Genomic DNA, 22,606 nt, shown 5'->3' on the forward strand with positions numbered 1-22,606 from the left:
AAGAAATCTGAAGTACAGAGGTGATTAAAAAGTAACAATTATGGTATTCATATACCTCATAGAGCAGATTTAAAGTATTCCTTATTTCCTACTAAGTCAAATACAGGATTCTTAGACTAGAAGCTGCCTCTTAAATTTTGGGGCAGAAAACTAGTACTGTTCATCAGCAGGTTTCCTGTGTTTTGTTTTTTCAGAAGAGAGTAGTGTGACTTTGGGTTGTCTTTTCTGATTTTTTACTCTCTTTCTAGTTATTTTTCTCTTATGTAACCTGTCTCCTCCACCCATGTTTTGTCTTTAAGCATCTCTTTCTTTCCAATCTTTTATCCACCTATGCTTTTCATAGGCTCATACAAATCTGTACATACACACTTTTTTTTTTTTGGAAGTCTTGAAAAATATGTAGGACATTCTGTACCTAGGACATTAAGCTTGTTTTAGCCTAAACCAGAAAATAAACGAAACAAGTTTCCTGTGAAAGCAAGTTTTCTTGATGCCTGGGTGCTGAGAGAAGGTGGTAGAATTCAATGGGTGAAATCTGTGCAGTTAGATTCAAGATGTGTTGCATATGGTTCATGTATACCTGAACATTGCCATTTCATACTTTCTTTGATTTGATGAATGAGAAAGCACTCAGTTTGTATACTCCTTTTTTTCATCTTAATTTTTTTGTCCTTCCCAGGAAATAGCTCCAGTGTTGGAGCTATTAATATTAGATTAATATTAGTGGCCTCTGTAGTACAGAGGATGTAAAAAGTTCCTCTGCTGCCACATTTGATGTGGAGTTGTTATGCAGTTGACTCTCTTTTAGTGCTTTTGATAGAACTTGAGTCCCAGCAAACCTTTTTCACTTTCCATTATAGCAGCATCTATTAAACATGCATGCAAAGTACAAAGTAGCTGCTGTAGAACTTGCTTAATCAGCATCTCATAAATACTAATCTTGTAATTTAGGGTTAATTTTGATTTCACATGCAACTTGACATATTTCATTGCTATATTTTCATGCTGAGTTAATATTCCTACTGGTGTCTATGCTTATTTTCACAGCTTCCAAGCAGTAGCTCAAGCTTGTTTATTTGCTTTACTATCATGTATTGTGCTCGCAAAACATATAAAAGGCCATACACGGTATTAATTCAGGTTTGAAATTATGTAGTATTTCTCATGCGAAGAACATTTTAATGTAGCTAATGATGTCAAAAACCTTTTGCGGGCATTGAAATTACATATCTTATCCAGTGTAGTGAATTCCAGGTCTTTATTCTCCTCGCAATAATTCGAGAAAATCCAAGCACATATTTAGGCAAATAAATGCTATGTGAATGAGACGTGGATATATAAAATGGAAGTACCTGTACATTGCAGAATGCCACTTCCTTGTAAATAATAGGCAGCTATTTTTGCGAATTAGTGTTGCTGTAGCTTATTAACAATGAATTTAATGTTGTTTCCTGAATGCTTTCAGTGACTAAGCACTATAAGCAGTATGAAATTCAAACTTCATGGTGGAATGTTATATGAATCAGTTCTTGTTTGCCTCCTTCTTGCTGTTAACAGCATGAAACAGTTGTTAAAACTGTTTTATCTCACACATGCAACGTTTAATGAGAAACAGTTGTCATTTCAAAGTTCTTGCTAATTATTATTAAAAAAAAGCACGTTTACCTTTTGACCTTTTGCAGTTCTTCTCAATTCATTGTCATGATTTCCTAAACTGATAGTAAATCATGTAGTGCAAGTCTAGTTGGGAGAAAGATGCCTTAATATATCAAGTATGTTTTGGATTTTTAAGTTGTTGCAAGGTCTACATTTGGATTTACAGGTATTATCTAAAACAACACTTACATTTTTGTAACAGTGGAATTCAAGCTTTTAAGCAACTTGGGTACTATAAACAAAACCAGAGTAGAAATTATAGCATCAAAACTCTTAAAGTTTCTAGAGTATTATCTTGAAGTTACATTTCTCTGCCTCTGTCATTAAGTAGGAAATAAGTATTCTGAAACTGAATACTATGGTGCTTGATTCTTTTTCTTATCTCTTTCTCAACAGTGATGTGGAGTTTGACTTGAATGTAAACAATACTGTAGGAATAAGAAACACATTCCTTCTGAGAACCTATGCATATGGTATGTTTTTAATGTATCTTCTTATTTTGATGAACTTTGTTTTTTAAATTTGTGCTTTAGTATTGAGAGGCTATTAAAATTCAGCTAAATATTTAAATTTATTATATATATATAATAGACTAATGAGCTGCATGAGAACTTCCTGTTGCTTGTTCTAAGTTTATAGAGAAAACTGATATATTAGCTAAGTATGTTTTTAATTTAATATTATAATATTCAGAACATAATAGGTTCTTTGTTATTAAGGTCTATGTAACTGCTGCAAGGGATGCTGCTTCACTGTTCTGTAGATCATGAGATCTACAGAACCTACAGATTCAGATCTACAGATACAAATGATGATCTAGTGACATAAGCTCTGGTTCCATTTATTTCTTTACCACCACTGACAGGCATGTGTGGATGATAACTAGGTGTGTCTAGGTGCTCTTACAGAGTCTTTCCTCAGGAAATCCAAAATACTACTTCAGTTTTTGTAGAAACCCCAAAACAAAACTGTTTTGTCTCCTCAGGATTTTACATTTTAGTCCAAAATTGTGAAACACACTTCTGAAGGGCAAGTGATATGAACAGTACTCTTAGTGCTAAACTAAGGCTTTCCTGCTTAGCATCACAATGTCATGTGACAGGTAAATACATTAGAAGTGGACTTCAGGCTAATTCTTCTGAGCCATTTATGGTTCTTCTATTACCACCTTCTTCAGTTCTTGCAAATTTCTTTCTATTTAGGATAGGAAATTACCAGCAGAAGTTACCTTTGCTGGTTAATTTTTACTAATATTTCAATCAGAGTAGTTTCAGCGTTCCATACTCACATTAGTATGATAGCCTTACAATTTGTGATGGATGATCATACTTGGTAAAACTTGGTAAAAATTTAATTTCTTAGTACAGCCATGAAGGCATATGCTCAGGGAAGGATTTCCTTCCAAACTGAAAGGTTAGGGCAATAAACTCTGTAAATGATGGCTACAGGTGAGGAATAACGCCACCAAGCCTAATGTTAATATAGTTTTTCCTAGCTGCTGCCATAGATTTCCCTTACTCTTTTCAGCAAATCACTGTAGAGCAAACAAGAGTCCAGATGTAAAGAGAGCAGTGAAAGGGATCCTGGTGTCCATTCTTCTATTCTGCCTTGGTGCCCACTTCTGTAAGGCCAGCGAAATTAACTTCTGAAGAAGACTACTGTTGATTTTCTTAAGGTCCAGGCCTGAGTTAGTAGCTAAGGAAGACTTGTCATGGATAAAATTATCTCCCTGATGTGCTAGACTTTCTTAAATAGGCAACCTGTATCAAGCATATTCTGTCTTGTCTTCTTTGGACCAGAAAACTCTCAGGTGATATGAGGCAAAGAAACGTAAATGGAAACTTCTACCAGACAGTATCTTTACATACTGTAAAATACATACCAGCCTGAGTGGTTAGCATTGAAATATGTGGCTCATCAAAGAAAAAAGACCAGATTACCTCTCATCTGGAAGATGTATGGGTCACTTTATCCTATTAGAACAAATTAGATGCTCAGGCAAACAACAGACTGAATTATTTCAGCGAGCATGATAAAAAAATACTGATTTTTTTCTGTGGATACTCATATGTCTTATTTAAAATCAACCCTTCTGTAATGGTGCATAAGTACTGTGGAAAACATCAATAATGATATGGAAAAATGGAGCGGAATGTCCACAGAAAATGTAGGTAGATTAAACAAAGCTAGAAACTGAAGCCTGTCTTACCTGTTGCTTGCTGAAGGAGCCATGTCTGCAATTAAATCTGCAATTGATAGTAGGTATTTTTCAATTAGTGGAAGCTGGATGTTTAAACAAATGACAATTATTGTATATTATTGTGTATTGTATATTATTGTATATTTTCTTGAAGGGGCAGCTTGATGATGAAAGAGTATCAGGGAAAGTTTACTGATCATGTTGCATACTAACTTTGTTCTATATCTGCAATAGAAAACCTTTTTCAGGGAAAAATCCAAAAAGAGAACTTTGCTACTGTGACAAACATATATACAAAAGATTTTCATTTGGAATTTGAGCCTATTTGCATTTTTCTGTCATGGAATAATCCTGTTAATGTACTTTCATATGTACAGTAATTCTTCTTGCAGTTAGTGTGTTAATAGTCATGTTTTTTTCAGTTGACAATGAAGTGACTGGTGATAGGAAATTTGTTGTTTCTAAGAGGTCTTCCAGATGAAAAACATTCACGATGACAGGCATGTGTGAACAAGTGATGAGAAAATCATACGTTTGATAGGATTTTCAGAATGACAGAGAGTACCTCAGCTGGATCTGCTGCAGAACGTCTGTTTTCTTTGATTAAGTGATCACAAATTAATACATTCCTGTCCTGATATGCAGAATACAAAACTTTTTGGAATGTTGTCCAATTAAAATAGACTCAGGAACATACAAGGCATTGTAAGGCCATCATAAGGCACTTGACAAGCTGATGATCAGGTTCAACATTTCTGCAAATAAGTATGCTGCAAGGAACAAACCTCTGCCTGTGTCATGTGACTTCCTTAATAAGAAGGCTTTTTATATTCCCTGATATTTAGGAGATCATGCTCAGATTATGACTATTTATACCTTTCATCACAAAAACCATATGTCTTGAGTTAGTGAGTTACTGAATCTAACATCTCATTTACATCGAAATCTATTGATGACAAGGCAAGTTCAAATTTGATGCTTGTTTCCAGAGGTTACTGTTTTCATGGATCCTGAGAAAATCTTAAGAATGAGCTCTGCATCCTCCAACCAGGAGAATTCTTTTCCCTGCTTTCTAAGTTTGTATAAATCTAAATTAAAAAATTAACAATCAGATGTGGTTTCTCCTCTCAGTGAGTTCCTCCAGGAAAATTAGTAAAATGAGAGAACTTAAAAGTATAATGTGACACTGCAGCATTGACTCATATATCCACTTTTGTCTTTTCTGCAGTTTACCTGATGTACCGCTCGTAATGTGTCTGTGGATCTTGCTACCAAAAGACAGTTTTCAAATGCAAATATTTTTGGTTTTTTATAGCTGTATAGTAGCTGCAGAACAGCTAAGTAAATTTTATAAAATGATTGCAAAAGGTGACCTTAAAATGCGAGTATTATGTTGATGAAGTAGGAAAAAATGTTGATTGATTGCTGCCTTGTTAAATGTGCTTTTTTTGAGATTCTTATTTTACTTACAGTGGAAAGTCGAGTTCGTCCATTGGTACTTGTTGTTAAGAAGTGGGCAAGGTTTCACGACATCAATGATGCCAGTCGTGGTACTTTAAGCAGCTATAGTCTTGTATTGATGGTTTTGCACTATTTACAGAGTAAGTATTTTTTCTTGCATGTTGAAACTGTCCCTTACAAGTTCACATTTGCATAGTTTTCCTCTAATAAAATTAAACACCAGTAAGACTCATCTTCCACACAGAAAAAGCTTAAAATAAAGTGGATCTACTGTGTTTCCTTAATGCTGCATTTTTCTTTAATAAGAGGACCTCTTCTCTGGAGACAGAATCACCAACATTAAAAAGATTTTTAAAACTTTAAACAATTCACTATGCCCCCAGGACACTATGTAACTACGAAATAAACTCAAGCACTAGTTAGCAAAAATCTGCCTTTTAACAAAGGGAAAAAACCCAAGCATAACAAATTCAGTGGTGTGTGTTTATTTGTTGTTCTTTTTAATTTTATTTTATTTGCTTGGGAACTTCCAAGAAAACTCAAAGAGATGACAGATGTTGTGGGGTCATTTTTCTGTCTTCTGCTGTCTGAGGGTTGTAATATGGGGAACACATATATGCAAGATTATGCTACCCTGTAGTTAGATTTTTTTTTTCCCACTAAGTACTGTCTTATATAAGGTGACAGGTGTCAAAAACTATTAGAAGTTTGGGTATTTGACTGCCATTGGCAGTGTCTTTTGTTGTGACTTCTGTGTGTTGAAACACTGAAGATCTGTATGGATTATTGTTTAAGAGATTATTTAGCTCAGTATGAGTGTCTTGGTTCTTTATTGCAAGTGTCTACAGAAAGGAAGGCAAGGAAGTGCTTTTACATCCTGTGGGGTAACATGCCTGTAGAAGTATTTTCTGAATTCCTGTCAGTTCATGTGTGGACTCTGAATTTGGTTCCTTTTATTTGTTCTACACATTTGTTTTAATTTTTTGTGACATGCTGATCATTCTTGTTTGTATTATTTTAATGACAGCTGGTTCTTAATATTTTGCTATCATATCTGTGGACAAATTGCATAGTCTCTCATTCTAGATGTTTCTTCTTTGTCGGCTGTAAGACGTTATAATTCTTTTTTTATTTTATTTTATTAATATCAGGTAGAAACAATGTTTAGCTCCTCCAGCAGCTTCCTTGGCCTGAAATGTCAATACCTGGTGTAGAGTTGGTAGGCAATTCTTTATTAATTTTAAGGTCATGCTATACCTACTCAGTACTTGGGTGGAAAGCTTTTTATGGTAGTTGAGTCAATTTATTTTAGCTAAACAGTATCTGTAGTAGAGGACCTAGGAGGGTATTTTGTGTGTTTGGGATCCAGTTGGTTGGGGTACTGTGAATTCTTTGATACTCATACTAATTGCTTGTTGTTTAGGTAGCAACTGTGAAGCCAGTGGGGCATAGACTCTGCTATATGGTGACTGTTCTTTTCTCTGCATCCAGTCTAGTGGAATTCTATAGATTCTTGGTTTCTGTGGAAAGAAAAGAAAATATGGCCAAGTCTATTTTCACTGCTTTGAAATATACTGTAGGTGTCTGAGTACTTCAGTGTAGATCCTTAATATGCAGCAGGAAAAAAAATAGTGTCAGACAAAAATAGTTGATTGAATATACAAGGAGCTACTGGATTTGAAGATTACAAGGAAGCAACACCTCTGCAATCATGAGGGCATTTGCTGTAGTCATCTGTGGCAGTTGCCAAAGCTTCCTGAGGTGGATCAGCAGTCCTCACATCAAAGAGAAGCCTACTAGTTGGTCTTTTCTGCTAAAAAACATTGAAGTGTGGGTCTGGACATGTATCTAGTACCAGCTGTTTAGATTCTGAAGTTATATTCATGCAGATTTTGACTTTCTTTGACAGAGTTTTTGTTGATGTTACTTGGGAGAGGAAAATAAAAAACAGAAGCTGTCTCTTTCAGTAAATAATGTCCCTGTCTTCATTGGGCAAATAACTACTACTTAATAAATTTCTATATTTGCATGGATCTCTTTGGACCTGTGTTTAGTGTGGCTTGAGTTTATTTTGTAGGTACATCAGTGTGTTGTATGTGAAATTCTCTCCAGATAACAGGTCCTACTGTCTTGTACAGTAAGAAAACAAAAACTCAAGTGGTAAGTGGTAACTTTTTCCCTTAACTCCATCTTGGTATAGCATACAGACCCAGATAAAATAACTTGATTGCTTGTATTGCTCAGATTATTGCCTTTTATTTTAGTGTGGCAGAAAAATGGAAGTTATCCAAGCTCTTGAAAAAATAAGATGTTCTTGCATATTTCTGAACACTCAAAACAAAATAAAAATATTCTTAGCAGTTCTGCTAGGTAATACAGGATAGTCTTTGAAGGTTCCCCAAGTATATTTTGAGTATTCTCTAACATCTCATTCCCTGTGACACCTTGTCTAAGGGTGAATTAAGTTCCAAGTCAAAGTCGTGTGCTCTCCCTAGTGAATGATGTAAACCAATTGCTGAAAAATAACCAAAAACATGCTGAAGACACGATGTTAAGGCTTTTTAGTATGAGGAATTCTCCAACAGTTCTTTCTGTATCTGCTCTAAGGCTTGAGTGGGATCTTAATGCCTTGGGATTTTTTTGTCTATATGTAGAACCACCTAACTTGGGAGAAGTTTTTATCTTGTTTGTATTGTGCAATAGATGCTCTCCCCATCCATGATTCTCATTAAAGTTACAGTTGTTTAGTTCATTTTGTCTTTGTTAATATTGTTGATGTCTGCATAATCTTTATAACTTGTTTGCCATTTAGTAGAGCAGCTAACAGCATTAAGATTTTATGTATTTTGTGGTGATTTTGCTAGCAATGCCTACGTAATTGTATTAGGCATTTTATCACTAAGTTACATTTGGAGACTTAGTGTGTAATACTTTGCAGCTCAAGAATGTGTGCTTTTGCAGTATCTAGAGACTTCCTATGCTGTAGTAGAATCATACATTATTAGATGCAGAAAAAAAAATTAGCTTAAGATCTGTTTTTTTCCCCCTTGGGAATCTAGATGAGTTTCTTACAGCTATGAATTAAAATTAACTTTACAAGTCACGTCCAGCTGCTGTAGAATTTTTCATGTCCTCTGCAAGTAGTAGTATCTTAGTAACAGTTTCCCTTAGCTGAATTAAATCCTTATACTACTCTATACAAGATGGAGTAACAGAAGGATTTGATTAATAAGTTTTACTTTACAAAGTGCATACAAGTTAAGTTCTTGATAGATGTTTTTAAAATGAAATTGCAGTCCAACCCTTTGGTGTAGCTGATGTTATATTGTTTCCTGTGAAATGCATGAATCACAGCAACTTTAAACTTTTTTTTTTATAGCCCTACCTGAACCCATCCTTCCATCCCTCCAAAAAAATTACCCAGTAAGTGTTTCTTACAAATTTACTACATCATATATGTTTGTAAAGCTGCTCATTTAAAAATATATGAATTCTTAAATACCTCTAATGGATAAAGTTAAACACTGAGGCTGGTCATTGATACTATACATTAGCGTGGAAAAGGTTATTTGCTGCTTTTGATCATTTGTTTAGTGAAAAAAGCTTGTGATGTGTGAGAATATTTCACACACTGTGGAAAACAATTGCTAATAAAAGCTGCTCATTTAATTCTCTTTATGCTGGCCTGAAAAGTAACCCTGCGTCATCTGTAACTTTCTGATTCTTACTTAAAAATATGTTAAGTAATGTTTTTTCTATCCTGTTGTATTCCACAATTCCATACCTTTCCACAGCTGTTGAGTTGCTTGATATTTCTGCGTACAGAGAGTAAATGAATTGTCTCCTTTACTAAGGAGACTTTTGAGACTTAACAACATTGGCTTTCAGTTCGACAAGAAACCATCTTTTTGGGACTTGGCTGTTATGTCCAGATCATACTCTTGATTTCCAGATTTGATATGCTGTGATCCACTACCAAATCAGGAATATAGTAGCAAGGCTTACTGTAAGCAAAATTACCCTGAAAGAAAAGCTACCTTCCTAAATTTTTTTTCTGGGGACCATAGAGCTTCTGCTATGTAGTTTTGTGCTGTAGCTTATTTAGAGAAATTCTTCAATGCTTACTCTTTACATCTCCTCTCTTGTCACTTTTAAAATGTTTTGTTATTTGTAGTTGCCATAGTTTGGTGTCCCTGTCTATGTATGTTTTTTTTACTGTTGCTGATAATTGTACTGAGGTAGCATCGGAAAGCTATTCTTTCTTTTGCATGTATTTCATGTATTGCCAAAATGGGAATATTTGATGGCACTGTACATCAGGGAGAAAATACCATGGTGTCAACCATTTTGGGTAATTAGGAAAATCAAGATGCAAAAGAAAGCTTTGAGCCATAATAACACTGCAGTTTTATTTATATTTTTTAAGCCTGCTTAGGCATACCTGTGCTGAATTTTATGGTCTTTAATTTTCCTCCAGTATTTTACTGTACTGGGTAATTTCTAATGTCATCATTGTTAATGTCTAAAAGTGTTTGAAGCTGCTTTTCCAATTCTTTTACACTTAGCTATGATGGGGGTCTTTAACTGCTAAGCTAGCTAATTAGTGTTTACTTAAAGCTCATATGCTGTAATATTTTGAGGTTTGTGTAGCATATAATTTAAAGAGAACAACTAAGAATTGGTAACTTTTGACTCCTTTGTAATAATTACTCCTTTGTAATGTCTACTACTTTGTAATAATAATGCAAAACATTTATGTTTGTAGTGTTTTAATAATTAGAACTTCAGAGCATTACACAAATATTAATGGCTTAAATTATTATAAAAATAAGACTATATAATTCCATAGGCTGAAAAATTTATTGATTTGTACTAAATGCAAGGTTTTATGTTGGGTCATGACAAAGCAGTAAATCACTTGCAAGTTACTATCTTTCTAGGTCACAGCTGTGAGAACAAAATTTTCTACCCTGCTTGAATAGGATGAAAACATGTTTCAACAGAGCTGTTGCTAGTTATCTTCCCTTTGGAAAAGAGACTAAATATGCTAGGATTGCTAGTAAAGATAGGTTTGGGGTTTTTTTATACATACTTACTATGGAATCAAATCAAAACTATAGAGTAATTTTTTTTTTATTACCCTATAAATTTGCAAATACATTTTTGGTCTACTATCTCCATTAAGAGTACAAGTCTTTAAAAATTTTGAATGTTACAATTTCTAAATACTAATAGCTTAAAGAAATTGAAAATGAGCGATACACCACGACAATTCTGGTCTTGTAACTTGCAGTAGTAATTACCAAGCACAAGCAAATGCTGGTATTCAAAGAAACCATGTTTTTTCCTGTGGTTGCAGCCAGTCAAAGCTGTGTCTCCATCCTTATGCTACACAAAAGTTCTGCTTCTCCCATTCCGAAACAAACCACCCTCTTTACAATCTATTTTTTTTCTAAATCAAATATTCAACTTTTTCTGCAGCTTCTTGAAGGAAACTGCATGTTTTGAATTATAGATTCCATGTAAAAGAGACCTGCTTACTTTCAATGAGAAAGAAAAGGCAGATTCTGTAACTTACTATATCCCTGCTGCAGATGTGAAGGGTGGTTGGGAAGCCACCAGACCTGCCCCCCTGTCCATTCTGTTGCCATGGAGGAATCTCCAGCTGACACCAGGCTGATGTGTTTTTGCATCTGCAAGCTGAAAGGGAGCACTGAACTATAATAGATGTAAGGTTGGTTTCTGGAGCTTCCTGCCCCCTCCCCTACAGATAAGGTAGATGAGAGAAGCCCACAAAATGCATTGATCACTTCTGATACCTAAGTAGAACTTGCCTTCAAGTCAACAATTTTACAGCTGAGCTCTGGAGAACCTGTTGAGGCACATGGAGGTGGGTCTTCCCTAGTGCTCTGCATTTTGAACTTCATGGACCCTAGCATGGGCATGTATTTATTTCTACTGTCTTGGCTTCATGAGGAGTCATATCTTATGAAGGGTAGGGCTGAACATGAGAGAGTGCTTACTGTAGCTCCTTCATGCATGGGAGTCAGTCCCTAAGTTGCCACCATTTGCTTCACTTCTGAAGTTGCAGTTTTAAAATATAAACATGAGTTAAAAAGTTAAGACTGTGGAAGTCTGTGTGTGGAAGTCTGTCTATAGATACCTGTCCAAAAAATAGCAAGGTACCTTAAGATACTTGAACTTTTTTGAAGGAAGAATCCTGTACACTCAGAGTTAAACTTACTGTGCATCAAAATACTCAAATACAAAGATTTTTTTATGTGTACTCTCGTGATCCTTTCCAGTGTGTAGTGTGAAATGAGAATATATGTAAGCATTACGTAGCTTGAACTTGGAACATATTCCTGAATGTTAGTATTTCCTTGAGAAATCAGCCAGCCAAGGTAAAGATCAGAGATCTAGCAAAAAAGGAAGAAAGGCTTTGTAATTCTGATTTTCTGGGGTATTTTGAAAAAATGGATAGCTCATTTGTATTTGTTGCTCAGTTAGATCCTGAATTTCTTTTCCATGTCTTAAGATGGCATGAGGAAAGGGAAAAGGAAGCAACTTAATGACTAGTTTTAAAATAAGCTGATTTTTTTGCCTTTTTGCAAATTAAGAAGGGGAAACTTAAGGGGAGGCCTACTTGAAACTCAGGTAGTTTGAAGGATGCTTTTTTTTTTTTCCTTATGATGATCAGCAACTAGTAGTGTTAAAATAAGCTGACTAACAGTATCAGAAACATGTGATTAGCAGTTTGCTTTAGTTAGTATTAAAAAAAACACCTTCTTGCAGAAAAGTAGTTTCAGTAGGGCTTTCTGTTTTATTTTACCTAAGTGTCTTTTCAAGAGTCATTTTCATAGTAGTATAACCCCTATAACAAGTGGAGATGTGAATTATTTATACATGAGTCTCTAAGCTAAGTGGTTGGAAATTTTACTGATCAGCTGTTACAGACTGTAATTTGCATCTTTACTAGTATTTTACACTTGTATTGAATAATATGCATTTATTTTTTGAAGGCAAAACCCTTCTGAGTAAGGAAAACTTTTATTTGCCTGACCTTTGTGAGGCAAGTGTATTTAGTATCCATGGTAAAACTTGGAACTGTAATCTTCCTTAACTTGAATTTGAATTTGAAAGAAAAATTAAACATCATGATTTTAGGTTGCAGAATTTAAGAGTTTTAATCCAAATTACTTGATGAAAATTTCACAAACTGCCTTCTAATGCAGGGTAGAAGTTTTATCTCTTCTGCCATGGATGCCAATCTTTGGAATGTAGTATATTTCCTGCTTCTTAGGAGTGTTTCAGTTTTACCAGTGCTGCTCACATGACTTTTGATCAGTTGCAAGCTTAGTGAAAAAACAGAAAAATTAAGTATCCTGAAAAATCCTTTCATCCTGGACTATGCTTCTGCCATAGTGATCAATTTGTGATTTTAATACTCTGCAAGGTTTTGTAACTTCCTATTTCATTAACTTCTTACATCCTACTGAAAAAAATTGTGTGGATTATGTTTGGATGAAGTTGTATTTGATATCCTTTTGCTCTTCCATTTTTTCTGGATGCAAGTATACGCACACAGGCATACATGTAACCTCCCTTTTGCTGTAATTTTTATTACAACTATATTTGATATATTCAGCTATGAGTATAACTGATTTTTTTTCTTACTGAAATGATGTACAAACATTAACAAAAAGTAATGAATTGTGACCAATCTATAACAGGTAACCAAAATTTATTTTAGGTCAAGATCAGTGAGAAAAATCAAAATCTTCTCTAAGCTTCTACTTAGTGGTAAAGCAAATAGCTTCTTTATTATTCTGAAAAATCATATCCCAAAGTCTAACTTTTAGCTTCTTAATATGCCAGCCTCATTGTTGCAGCATTTTTTAATTGCAATTGAGAAGTTCTCAGGCATCTGAACATACAAAGTATAAAAAAAATAATCTTGTTTTCCTTTTCAAAAAAGACTGACGCCTCCAAATATTTATTAGTCTTAGTAGATGTCTTTTATAGTAATTCTATTGCATTTCTGTTTTGTATTTTTTTGGAAGTCAACAGCCATTGTTCTCATTTCTTTTTTATCCCCGTGTCCCTTTCCTCATTAGCTTTTTTATTGCTAATACTAAATGTATTTGTTGGGACTCTTCTGTAACTTTCTGGGAATGGACAAACCAGGGCAAGTGACTTTCACTCTAGTACCTATTTATCTTTGAGGTTAAAATTGTATATAGTATATAACACAGAAACAGCTGTTGCCCTTTTAGATGTTTATATGCTGCATATCTGCTCTTTGTGTCTGTTTATCTCCATGGTTTTTGTGTGTTCTGTTGGATTGTAATCTGTTGAATTCTGAAATCTGATTACTATAATAGTGTTTTAAAAGCAACAGTGTATTGTGAGAGAACAAGACTTGAAATTTTTTGTAGCTGGAAGAATGGCCTTTTTTCACAGGAGGTGTTGCAGAAGGTTCCAGGAAATTTTGCTGGAAGTGACAAAAGAGGAGGTGGATCCCAAACCTTGCAGACCTCCTGGTTTGGTCAATAACCACCTTTATCTGAGAGGAGGCACTACCAGCTCTGACCATGCATTACAGTGCTTCCAGTGATGCTCTAGTACAGTAAAGTTGGAGTCATGCCTGATACTACTCTTCAAAATAAAAAATGAGTGGGAGTGGAGACGCAGTAATGACTGAGTTGGTTCCTAAATTTACAAATATTAATTTCTTTATCTAAATGTAAGTCTTGCTCTTGTATATCTTGGGTTAATTTTCCTCAAAATACACAACACAGTCCTGGCATTACCAGGTTTTAAACATTGTTTTCGTAGCAAGAAAAGGTATGTTCTGCTCTGATACCACAGTTTCTTAGAAGAACCTGAAGGTTGCCGTGCACACCCGAACAGCATAGCAAACCTAAAATCATGTTAATTTAGTCTTGTTCCTTTCTAAGATAGCCATAGTGAGTTTTGTCTATAGCAAACCTGACTATCTCCACTCCCTCCATAAAACATGCTTCAGCTTTAGTTTTGTGTTCTGTGTATTAAGCTTTTTTGTATAACTGGGTTTTTTAAATTATTCTTTGAGATAGGTTGGCTAGAAGAGGTGCTGCTGCAGTCTTTGAACTCATTATGTGGGGGGATGCAGGTTCATATTAGAGCCACTGGTTGTCATACGCAATTTTGACTCTGCTATAGGAAAAAATGTCAGGCCTTCCATTTTGATTGTTTCTGTACCAGAGAAGTATGCTAGCTTCACCTGGACTCTCTCAACTGCAGCCAGCTCAGTGGAGTCTACCTTAGCTTCTTCTCATGGGATTTTACAAGCATGTAAATGCAACTCTAGTGCAGAGATTCTCCCTTGTTTAAATTCTTTAGCAAGCAGAAGGCAAGTGATAGTCTTGGAAACTCCTGTGGAAGATGGTCTACCTGAGTTCAGGGTGAGTAACTAGAATCCAAGAGAGGACCACAAGAGAAGTAGTGTCCTTTGCTGGTACATTGTCCATGAACTTCTAATAAGCAAATGATAGGCAACTTTTTTGTGTGTGTGAAAAATACATACACCTAGATGAAAGCTCTGTGTGTGTTTATATACATACTCTGGTTTTATTTCGACAGGAATCTTTTGATCCTGCTATGCAGTTGCATCTTGTTCATCAAGTTCCATATACCATTCCTCCTTACATCTCAAAAAATGGATCAAGCCTTGGGGATTTGCTAATAGGCTTCTTCAAATATTATGCCACAGAATTTGAGTAAGTAGTAAAATTAGTTTTAAAATAAGCAAAACTTGGATTCCTTCTATTCTGTATATCAAGACTCTAGAACCCTTGAGGAGAAAGCAGAAGTGATAGCTAAGGGAGAGGAAACAGATGAAAATACTAAAGGACAATAGGAATGCTGATGGAGAATGTCTGGCATCTTTTGTTTAGCCAAGCATCCTAGCCTGTAAATTAGCTGCCAGAAGCTAGAGAGCTCTGTCCTTTAAAAATATCTTGGTTTTGTTATATTACACCATTTTAAAATTACCTACCTATTTGTGAGAAAAACCGGTTTTCTTAGTTGTAGTTTAGGATACCAGTTTTGATATGGATTATTTGCACTTCAATAGCTATGCTTGTCTTCTGTCACCCCGAATCAATGGAAATATCAGACTCCTTACTTTGACTATAATATAGATCAATATAGGCCACACCTAGTGAAGAATTCACCCATCTGTAGTTCAGTCACTGACCTTGTTGGTTTGTTAGAATTTCAGTTTTATTTTGGCATCTGGATGTTACTGTAGAAAAGGAGAAACTAAAGTTTTGAGAGCAACTGAGAAAATTATATCGTGAACATTTTGCCAAATTGCAGCTTGAGAATTTCTTATAAAAAGTACTTGTCTGTATAAAATATAAAATAAATTATTTCAGCAAGCTTAAAGACCTTTTAAAGAACTTGCTTCTGACACAGTTGGTTTATATATGTTGCTGTCCTGTGTGTGTGCACCAGATCAGTTTCCTAGAAGAAGAAAAACTGGGTACTCAAGATTTTTCAAGTGTTCATATTTTACTTCACTGTTAGAAGTGAACATTCGTGAAGCCCCTCTAAGAAAATAGCAATGGGCTGTACACCACCTGTGGAATATGTAAGCTAAATCTCTAAGGCTTGTGGCAATTCATAATCTAATTGTACTTTGTGCCTGCTTAAGCCTGACTCTGAGATAAAAGAACGTTGTTTTGTCCTAAAGGTTTCTGATGAGTAGTTGTCTTTTCTGCTGGCAAGGTGGTTTTTGCTAACTTAAAAGATACTGCAGGATGCTATTGTCAGTTTCTTCATGTGTGTGCTAAATGCATCCTTTACTATACTTTGTATAATGAGCTGTCAATCTCTCATATATGAAAGTAAATTTCTTTTCATAGAATTAAAAAGGGTAGGAACAGACCTTAAAGATCACCAAGCTCCAGCTTCCCACCACTGGATTAGGTTGCTCAAGGCCCCATTCAACCTGTCCTTGAACACTTCCAGGAAGGGTGAAGCCACAACTTCGGGCAGCCTGTTCCAGCATCTCACCACCTTCACAGAAAAGATTTTTTTCCTAATGTCTAAATCTTCCCTAAATCTCCCCTCTTTCACATTTGAAACCATTTCCTTTGTCCTCTCACTACACACTAGTAGTGTGTACATCCCTACCCCAGCTTTCTTATAGGCCCCTTCAGATACTGTAAGGTTGCTATAAGATCACCTTGGAGCCTCTTCTTCTCCAGGCTGAACAATCCCATCTTCCTCAGCCTGGCTTCACAGGAGAGGTGCTCCAGCCCACAGATCATTCCAGTGACTCTCCTCTGGGCATGATCAAAGATCTCTATGTCCTTTAATGTTTCCTAAATTTAATCAGAGATGAACAGGAATGCTTCTAGTTAAGCAAAGCTTGAAAAAGTTGACAATGAAGATAGGATAGGTATTGGTGTCAAGGGAAGAAAAGCAACAAAGAGTATCTGGCTTATGTTTCCTGCTTAGTACTTCAACACTTGTTTAGTACGTAAACATATGTCTGGTGGTACTTTTTATAAAGCATATAAACAACAAAAACCCTACAAGAAAAATCAACCAACCAATCAAAAAGAACCCCAAAAACTAAAATCCAAGGAAAACTCAAAAGCAAAGCCTCGTGAAAAATAGTCATTGAAGTTGCTCTGCTGAAAATGTAAAATAGCTGAGAATTCTTAGCAGGAGATGAGGCACCTAATGCCTCATACATATTATTTATATTATTTTTAATCCTTTTTGTTACAGAAATAAAACTTAGTCAGATGTACTGTTTACTTGACAATCTGTGTATCCCTGACAACTATAAGTCCTGTTTGAAAGGAATAGGGTTTGTGTCCCAGCACTAAAATTACATGTAGTTTCATAAAAACTGGTAATTGTCTGGAGAAGAGGAACCCCAATTAATGCCAGTGCTAGGGAAGGGAAGGCAGAACACAATGTTTAAACAGTTGTGTGGGGAAGATAGCCAGCCAATGAAAAGAAGCAGTGTCCACTATCCACTGTGACTTATCTTGAGATTGCTGATGGAGAGACTGTTATAGGTGGGAAGGAGAGTAAGAGTTAAAAAAATACGACACAGGATGCTGTTAATTCTGCCTCCTGTGGATGAACTAGTATTTTGCTCCTGAATGTGATGAATATTCTCATTGCTATTACAATTTTTTGTTAGTCTTTCCCTATAAAACATGTACTAGTGGGTTTATGTATGAAAATGCTGAGATTATACTCCAGATTTTTTGACTATTAAGTTAGGTCACCTTAAAATGATCTGTACTGTGCCAGAGAACTTCTGCTATTGAACTGTAATGTGTTTGATGAACAGGTTAGTGAAGAAAATACATGGTTTTCATAAAGTGACTCTTGTAGATTGCTTCTATGGAGGGGAACACAGGACTGCCAGATTTGATATATAGGATGTGTTTTGCTGAAAGATCAGTATGCAATCAAGTATGTTCAGATCCTGTGTAAAGACAATAATTTTGGACAGAATGAATCATTGATGCCACCTCCCTAGAATGCTTAACTGATTAACCATTTGACACATACTGATCAGGTAGATGAAATGAAGATGGAGATATACATTGTTTTAAACTTCTCCCTCTGTCTAGAAAGTGCCAGTAGGTATTTCGGTTAAAATCTATGTTTCATTTTCTTTCGTGTAGTATTTAGAGCAGGATGGGACCTTAAAAAGGAAGAAACAGGAATGGCACAAAGGAAGAAGCATGAACCTTGTATGCTGTGCAGCCAGGAATAAGTTTTTCTTCTTGTCCCACCTTTAATTTGGTTTGTTTGGAATGTAACCTCTTTCAGACAGTTGTTGATCACCATGTATTGAAATAGTGCATATTCCACAGTCCTTCTCTAGGATTTTTGGTGTGTCCATAAGAAGTAATTTTTGTCCCCCTTCATACCTTACTTGAAATGTGGTTTGTAAGTTGACGCATATGTTGGGCTTACAGACTATGTATGGCAAAGCTTGATTTACTGACGTGGTTGTATAATTAACTAGCTCTAAAGAGTTAAGTCTGCATAGCGTTTCACATGATACAGCTGACTAAATCTACACTTACAACTCCATTTTAACTTTTAAGTGTTTCAAACTACCAAAAGGTCTGCTGATCATGACATGAATGTGACCAAGTAAGAAATGTAAGGAGGTGTTCTCAAAAGAAAGTATTTGGAAACTGGTCTGTGTTTACCAGGCCCTCTGGAGGGAGCGTCTGATTTCATTTCTGTGCCTGTGAGTGAAGGCAGCAGGTTTTCACTTGGCTGTCTCTTTACAGAGGAAGACCTTGAAGCAAGGCCTTGCTCCCCTGCAGTTACTGCTGAGGAACCTAGAGATTGTCCTTTGTGACTGTACTTGTCTTAATTTATTGTTTCAAGTTACATAACAGTTTTTTAAGATCATTCAGTGATTAAGTTATATTTCAACGTGATAAAAGATTGGTTATGTTATTGTGACAAAAATATAAAATTCAGTTGTTCATGGCTCTCCTCAGGCTAGAATTGGTCAGTTAATAAAGGAATATATATTTTTTTAAATAGTATATTAAATACATCTGCAATTTGTACCCATCTTAGCATGTTTATGCAAGTGACTTTGACTTACAAGAATTCTGGAAAATGCAAGCTTTTTAATTTGTTTCTAGTGTATTCCTATACTTGGATTTTATACCTGGAAGTGCCTGGTCTTTTTCTTTCAAATTCTTGCTTTTTCCATGAGGAGCACATATGTAATGTGAGCAGTAACACCAGAAATAACTGATAAGTGAAATAGGCTATTTTGAACATATGGATTGAAAATGTGTTTGCAGAGAATTTTTCTTTGTTGTCAATAAGGGAGTTACTGTGTGCAAGCCAGAATGGTTGAAATTGATACACAGATTGTTTGCTATTGGTATTTCGTTTCTAATTCAGGCTGATTTTGTTACTATGACAGGGTTACTGAACATTTAATGAGACTTTTTAGCTGGTGCAAACTGTCTTATCACCACTGACTTAATGCAGTTATGACAGCTGATCTGCTGACAGCACAAAGTTCTTCCAGATTTAACTGGTGAATTGTAGACTGTATTTTGATTTACAGTTGATATTTAGAGATTTACTGTAGTTGCACCCAGCCAAGATCCTCTCTTTTTGCATGATGTCAAAAGATTGATTCAGTCGGGAGATGATGTTAAGCGTACATGACACCAGCGCACAGCTAGCAGCACACTGCCCAGCTAATTCTATGTCCCAGTTGTTCAGGCCATATGGTGATACATTGTTGATGATCCAGATGTTTCACTGTTACTGTAGTTTCCTGGTTTCATTAAGCAGCTGAAAACTGGATGGGTGGTTAAGAACATAAAACTGCAAGTGTTTCCTTTTGTTTCCATTATATGTGGCATATTATTGTGACAAGCATGGTAAAGGTGCTTGGCACTTTGTAAAGATTGCCCTGTAATCTGCCTGGTACTCCTTTTTCAGTGTGATTGCTTCCTACCATTTTATTGTTGTAAAATTGAGTGCAGAAATCAGTAGAATATCTTAAAAAATATATTTGGGTTCTTGTTCTGTTACACTTGTAGTGGGTCTAAAATTCAGCATATGCAAAGTGTTGGTGCTTTCTAATAATATGTTCCTCGTGCAAGGAATGTTGGCCTGTAAGCAAGCTATCTCTATTTGTCACATCCAAAGAGCTGTGATCAATGGCTCTGTGTCCAAATAGAGATGTGGGATGAGTGGTGTTCCTCAAGGGTAGATGGTCAGACCAGTGCTGTTTAACATCTTTCTTGCTGACACGAACAGTAGAATCAAGAGCACTCTCAGGAAGTTTGCTGACAACACCAAACTGGGTGGTGAAGCCAACATGCTGGAGGGAACAGATGCCATCCAAAGGGACCTTGACAGGCTTGAGAAGTGGGATCATGCAAACTGCCTGAAGTTCAGCAAGGCCAAGTGCAAAGTTCTGCACCTGGGTTGAGTCAATCCCACGTACAAATACAGGCTGGGAGGAGAAAGGATTGAGGACAGCCTTGAGAAGGACTTAGGGGTGATAGTGAACCAGGACTTAACATGAGCTGTCGATGTGCACTTGCAGCCCAGAAAGCCAACTGTGTCCTGGGCTGCATCAAGAGAAGTGTGGCCAGCTGGCTGAGGGAGGTGATTCTCCCCCTCTGCTCTGCTCTCATGAGATCCCATCTAGAGGCCCATGCCCAGTTCTGGAGTCCCCAACATAAGAAGGACATAGAGGTCTTTGAGTGTGTCCAGAGGAGAGCAACAAAAATGATCAGGGGCTTGGAGCACCTCCCCTATGAAGCCAGGCTGAGGAAGTTGGGATTGTTTAGCCTGAAGAAGAGGGGGCTCTGAGGTGACCTTAAGTGGCTTTCCAGTATCAGAAGGGGGCCTAGAAGAAAGCTGGGGTAGGGCTTTTAGCATGGGTGTGCAGCAAGAGGACAAGGAGCAATGGTTTCAAATTTTATGAGGGGAGATTTAGTTTAGACATTAGGAACTCTTTTCTGTGGGGATGGTGAGATGCTGGAACAGGTTGCTCAAGGAAGCTTTGGCCGCCCCCTCACTGCAAGGGTTCAAGTCCAGGCTGGGTGGGGCCTTGAGCAACCTGATCCAGTGGAAGGTGTTCCTGCCAATGCAGGGGGGTTGGAACTAGGTGATCTTAAAGGTCCCTTCCCACCCTAGCCATTCCAGGATTCTATTATATATTTTTATACTGCTGAATATTTTTTAATGGAGTGCATTGTGAGACTTCCATCTGCACTTACATTCCTTTTCTCCTTATGGAAACTTCTGAAGGTAGATTTGAGGCTATCATTTCTTTTGAACTTGGAAGGAAATCTAGGTGTCCATATTAAAGGTGACACTTTTTTGAAAAAAAATACTCTGTTGTGAATTAGTCTTCTCATGGATAGCTATAATACTCTGTTTTGTGGGTGTTTTCTTAAATAAACTTCTGTTTGTGGAAAATTTTTCTTGTTTCCTACATATCATTCCTTACTCTTATATAATAAGTGAATTATAAAGATCAGATTTTTACACTATATTAGTCATTGTAATAAAGTACTGTGTTGTAGCAGTTTGTCACGTTTTTAATGTAAACTGGTATTGTTAATTTAGAATCAATAGTTAAAAGTTCTTCAAATTGTTTTCCTTTTCCCTAGTTGGAGCCATCAAATTATTTCAGTTCGTGAGGCCAAAGCTATTCCAAGACCTGATGGTTCTGAATGGAGAAACAAATTTATTTGTGTAGAAGGTAAAATATAAAGCTGCTTTATCATTTTTAACTATTAAGACAGTAAGTGCATAGATCTGTCAATTAGACCTTACTTTATTGTGTTTTAATAATGTACACATGTAATGTATTTATGTAGAAAATGAAGTTGAATCAATGTGAATAGTTTTGGAAACAGTCCCATCAGAAACATTTGAGAAGGAAGCTTTAAGTTCTGTAGTGTTTAAAAATAGTTCTCCTGACCTTTTCTTCATGAGCGTTCATTGCCCTGTTACTTTTGGAACAGGGATTAGGACTTTGACAAGGAATGGCCTTTATGAAAGTGTGTGTTTTGCTTCTCTACAGAAACAGTTGTCAGTTTTGCCAAGACTGAGCTTCTAAAAAAACAAATGGTGCACATACCCAGATTCCTTTCTTAGGATATTTCTTGATCTAGAAATGCCCTGACGTCCCAACTCCTACGAGTGGCTACTGTTTTTGGCTAATTTCTGAATGAACATTTTCTGCAGAGACTATGTGATGCCCTCCAGAACTGGAGAGTAAATATAGGGGTACCTTTTGGAGTTGAAGGTCTCATGCATTCTTACTAGAGGCTGAACTGGGCAGTAGCACTCTAAAGGGAACCTCTTGATGCCTGTCAAGAGTTGTAGGGAATCTGCATGGGTAAGATGAACAGTGAGCATTCCTAGGAGATGAAGGGCTGGGGCCAGGTGTTTCAAGCTCTTGGGTTTTTTGACATTACAGAGGAGCTTAGTAATTCAGCTTTCTTTTGTCAGCCTGGAAAGTAGAATATCAGCATGCATTTTAGAAGCATTTTAGAAGTTGTACCAAATAGGCTTGATTATGTACAAATTTTCCTTAAGAATGAATCTTGCATTTGCACTATTAAAAAACCAAAATTAACTATAGGTGACATACCTGATTCTTTCCTCTTACGATGTGCTTCAGGACTTCTCCAAGAGTGGGTGTTGGCTTCACATACCAAGTTTTCACCTCTAAATTGGAAGGGAAAATTTTCATTT

General features: G+C 36.2%; 1 protein-coding gene across 6 annotated transcripts in view; it reads left to right on the forward strand.

Moving 5' to 3' along the window:
* The window catches only part of TENT2 (terminal nucleotidyltransferase 2), a 45,622-nt gene that overhangs the window by 13,762 nt on the left and 9,254 nt on the right, over nt 1-22,606 (forward strand). For all 6 annotated transcript variants that reach the window (XM_030467758.1, XM_030467759.1, XM_030467761.1 and 3 more), the window contains 5 exons: nt 2,053-2,129; nt 5,329-5,457; nt 8,697-8,740; nt 14,942-15,078; nt 21,514-21,605. In XM_030467758.1, the coding sequence (XP_030323618.1) occupies nt 2,053-2,129; nt 5,329-5,457; nt 8,697-8,740; nt 14,942-15,078; nt 21,514-21,605 (479 nt within the window). The remainder of the gene's footprint in view (nt 1-2,052; nt 2,130-5,328; nt 5,458-8,696; nt 8,741-14,941; nt 15,079-21,513; nt 21,606-22,606) is intronic.

The sequence above is a fragment of the Calypte anna genome, chromosome Z (genome assembly GCF_003957555.1).
Source record: "Calypte anna isolate BGI_N300 chromosome Z, bCalAnn1_v1.p, whole genome shotgun sequence".
NCBI lineage: Eukaryota > Metazoa > Chordata > Aves > Apodiformes > Trochilidae > Calypte > Calypte anna.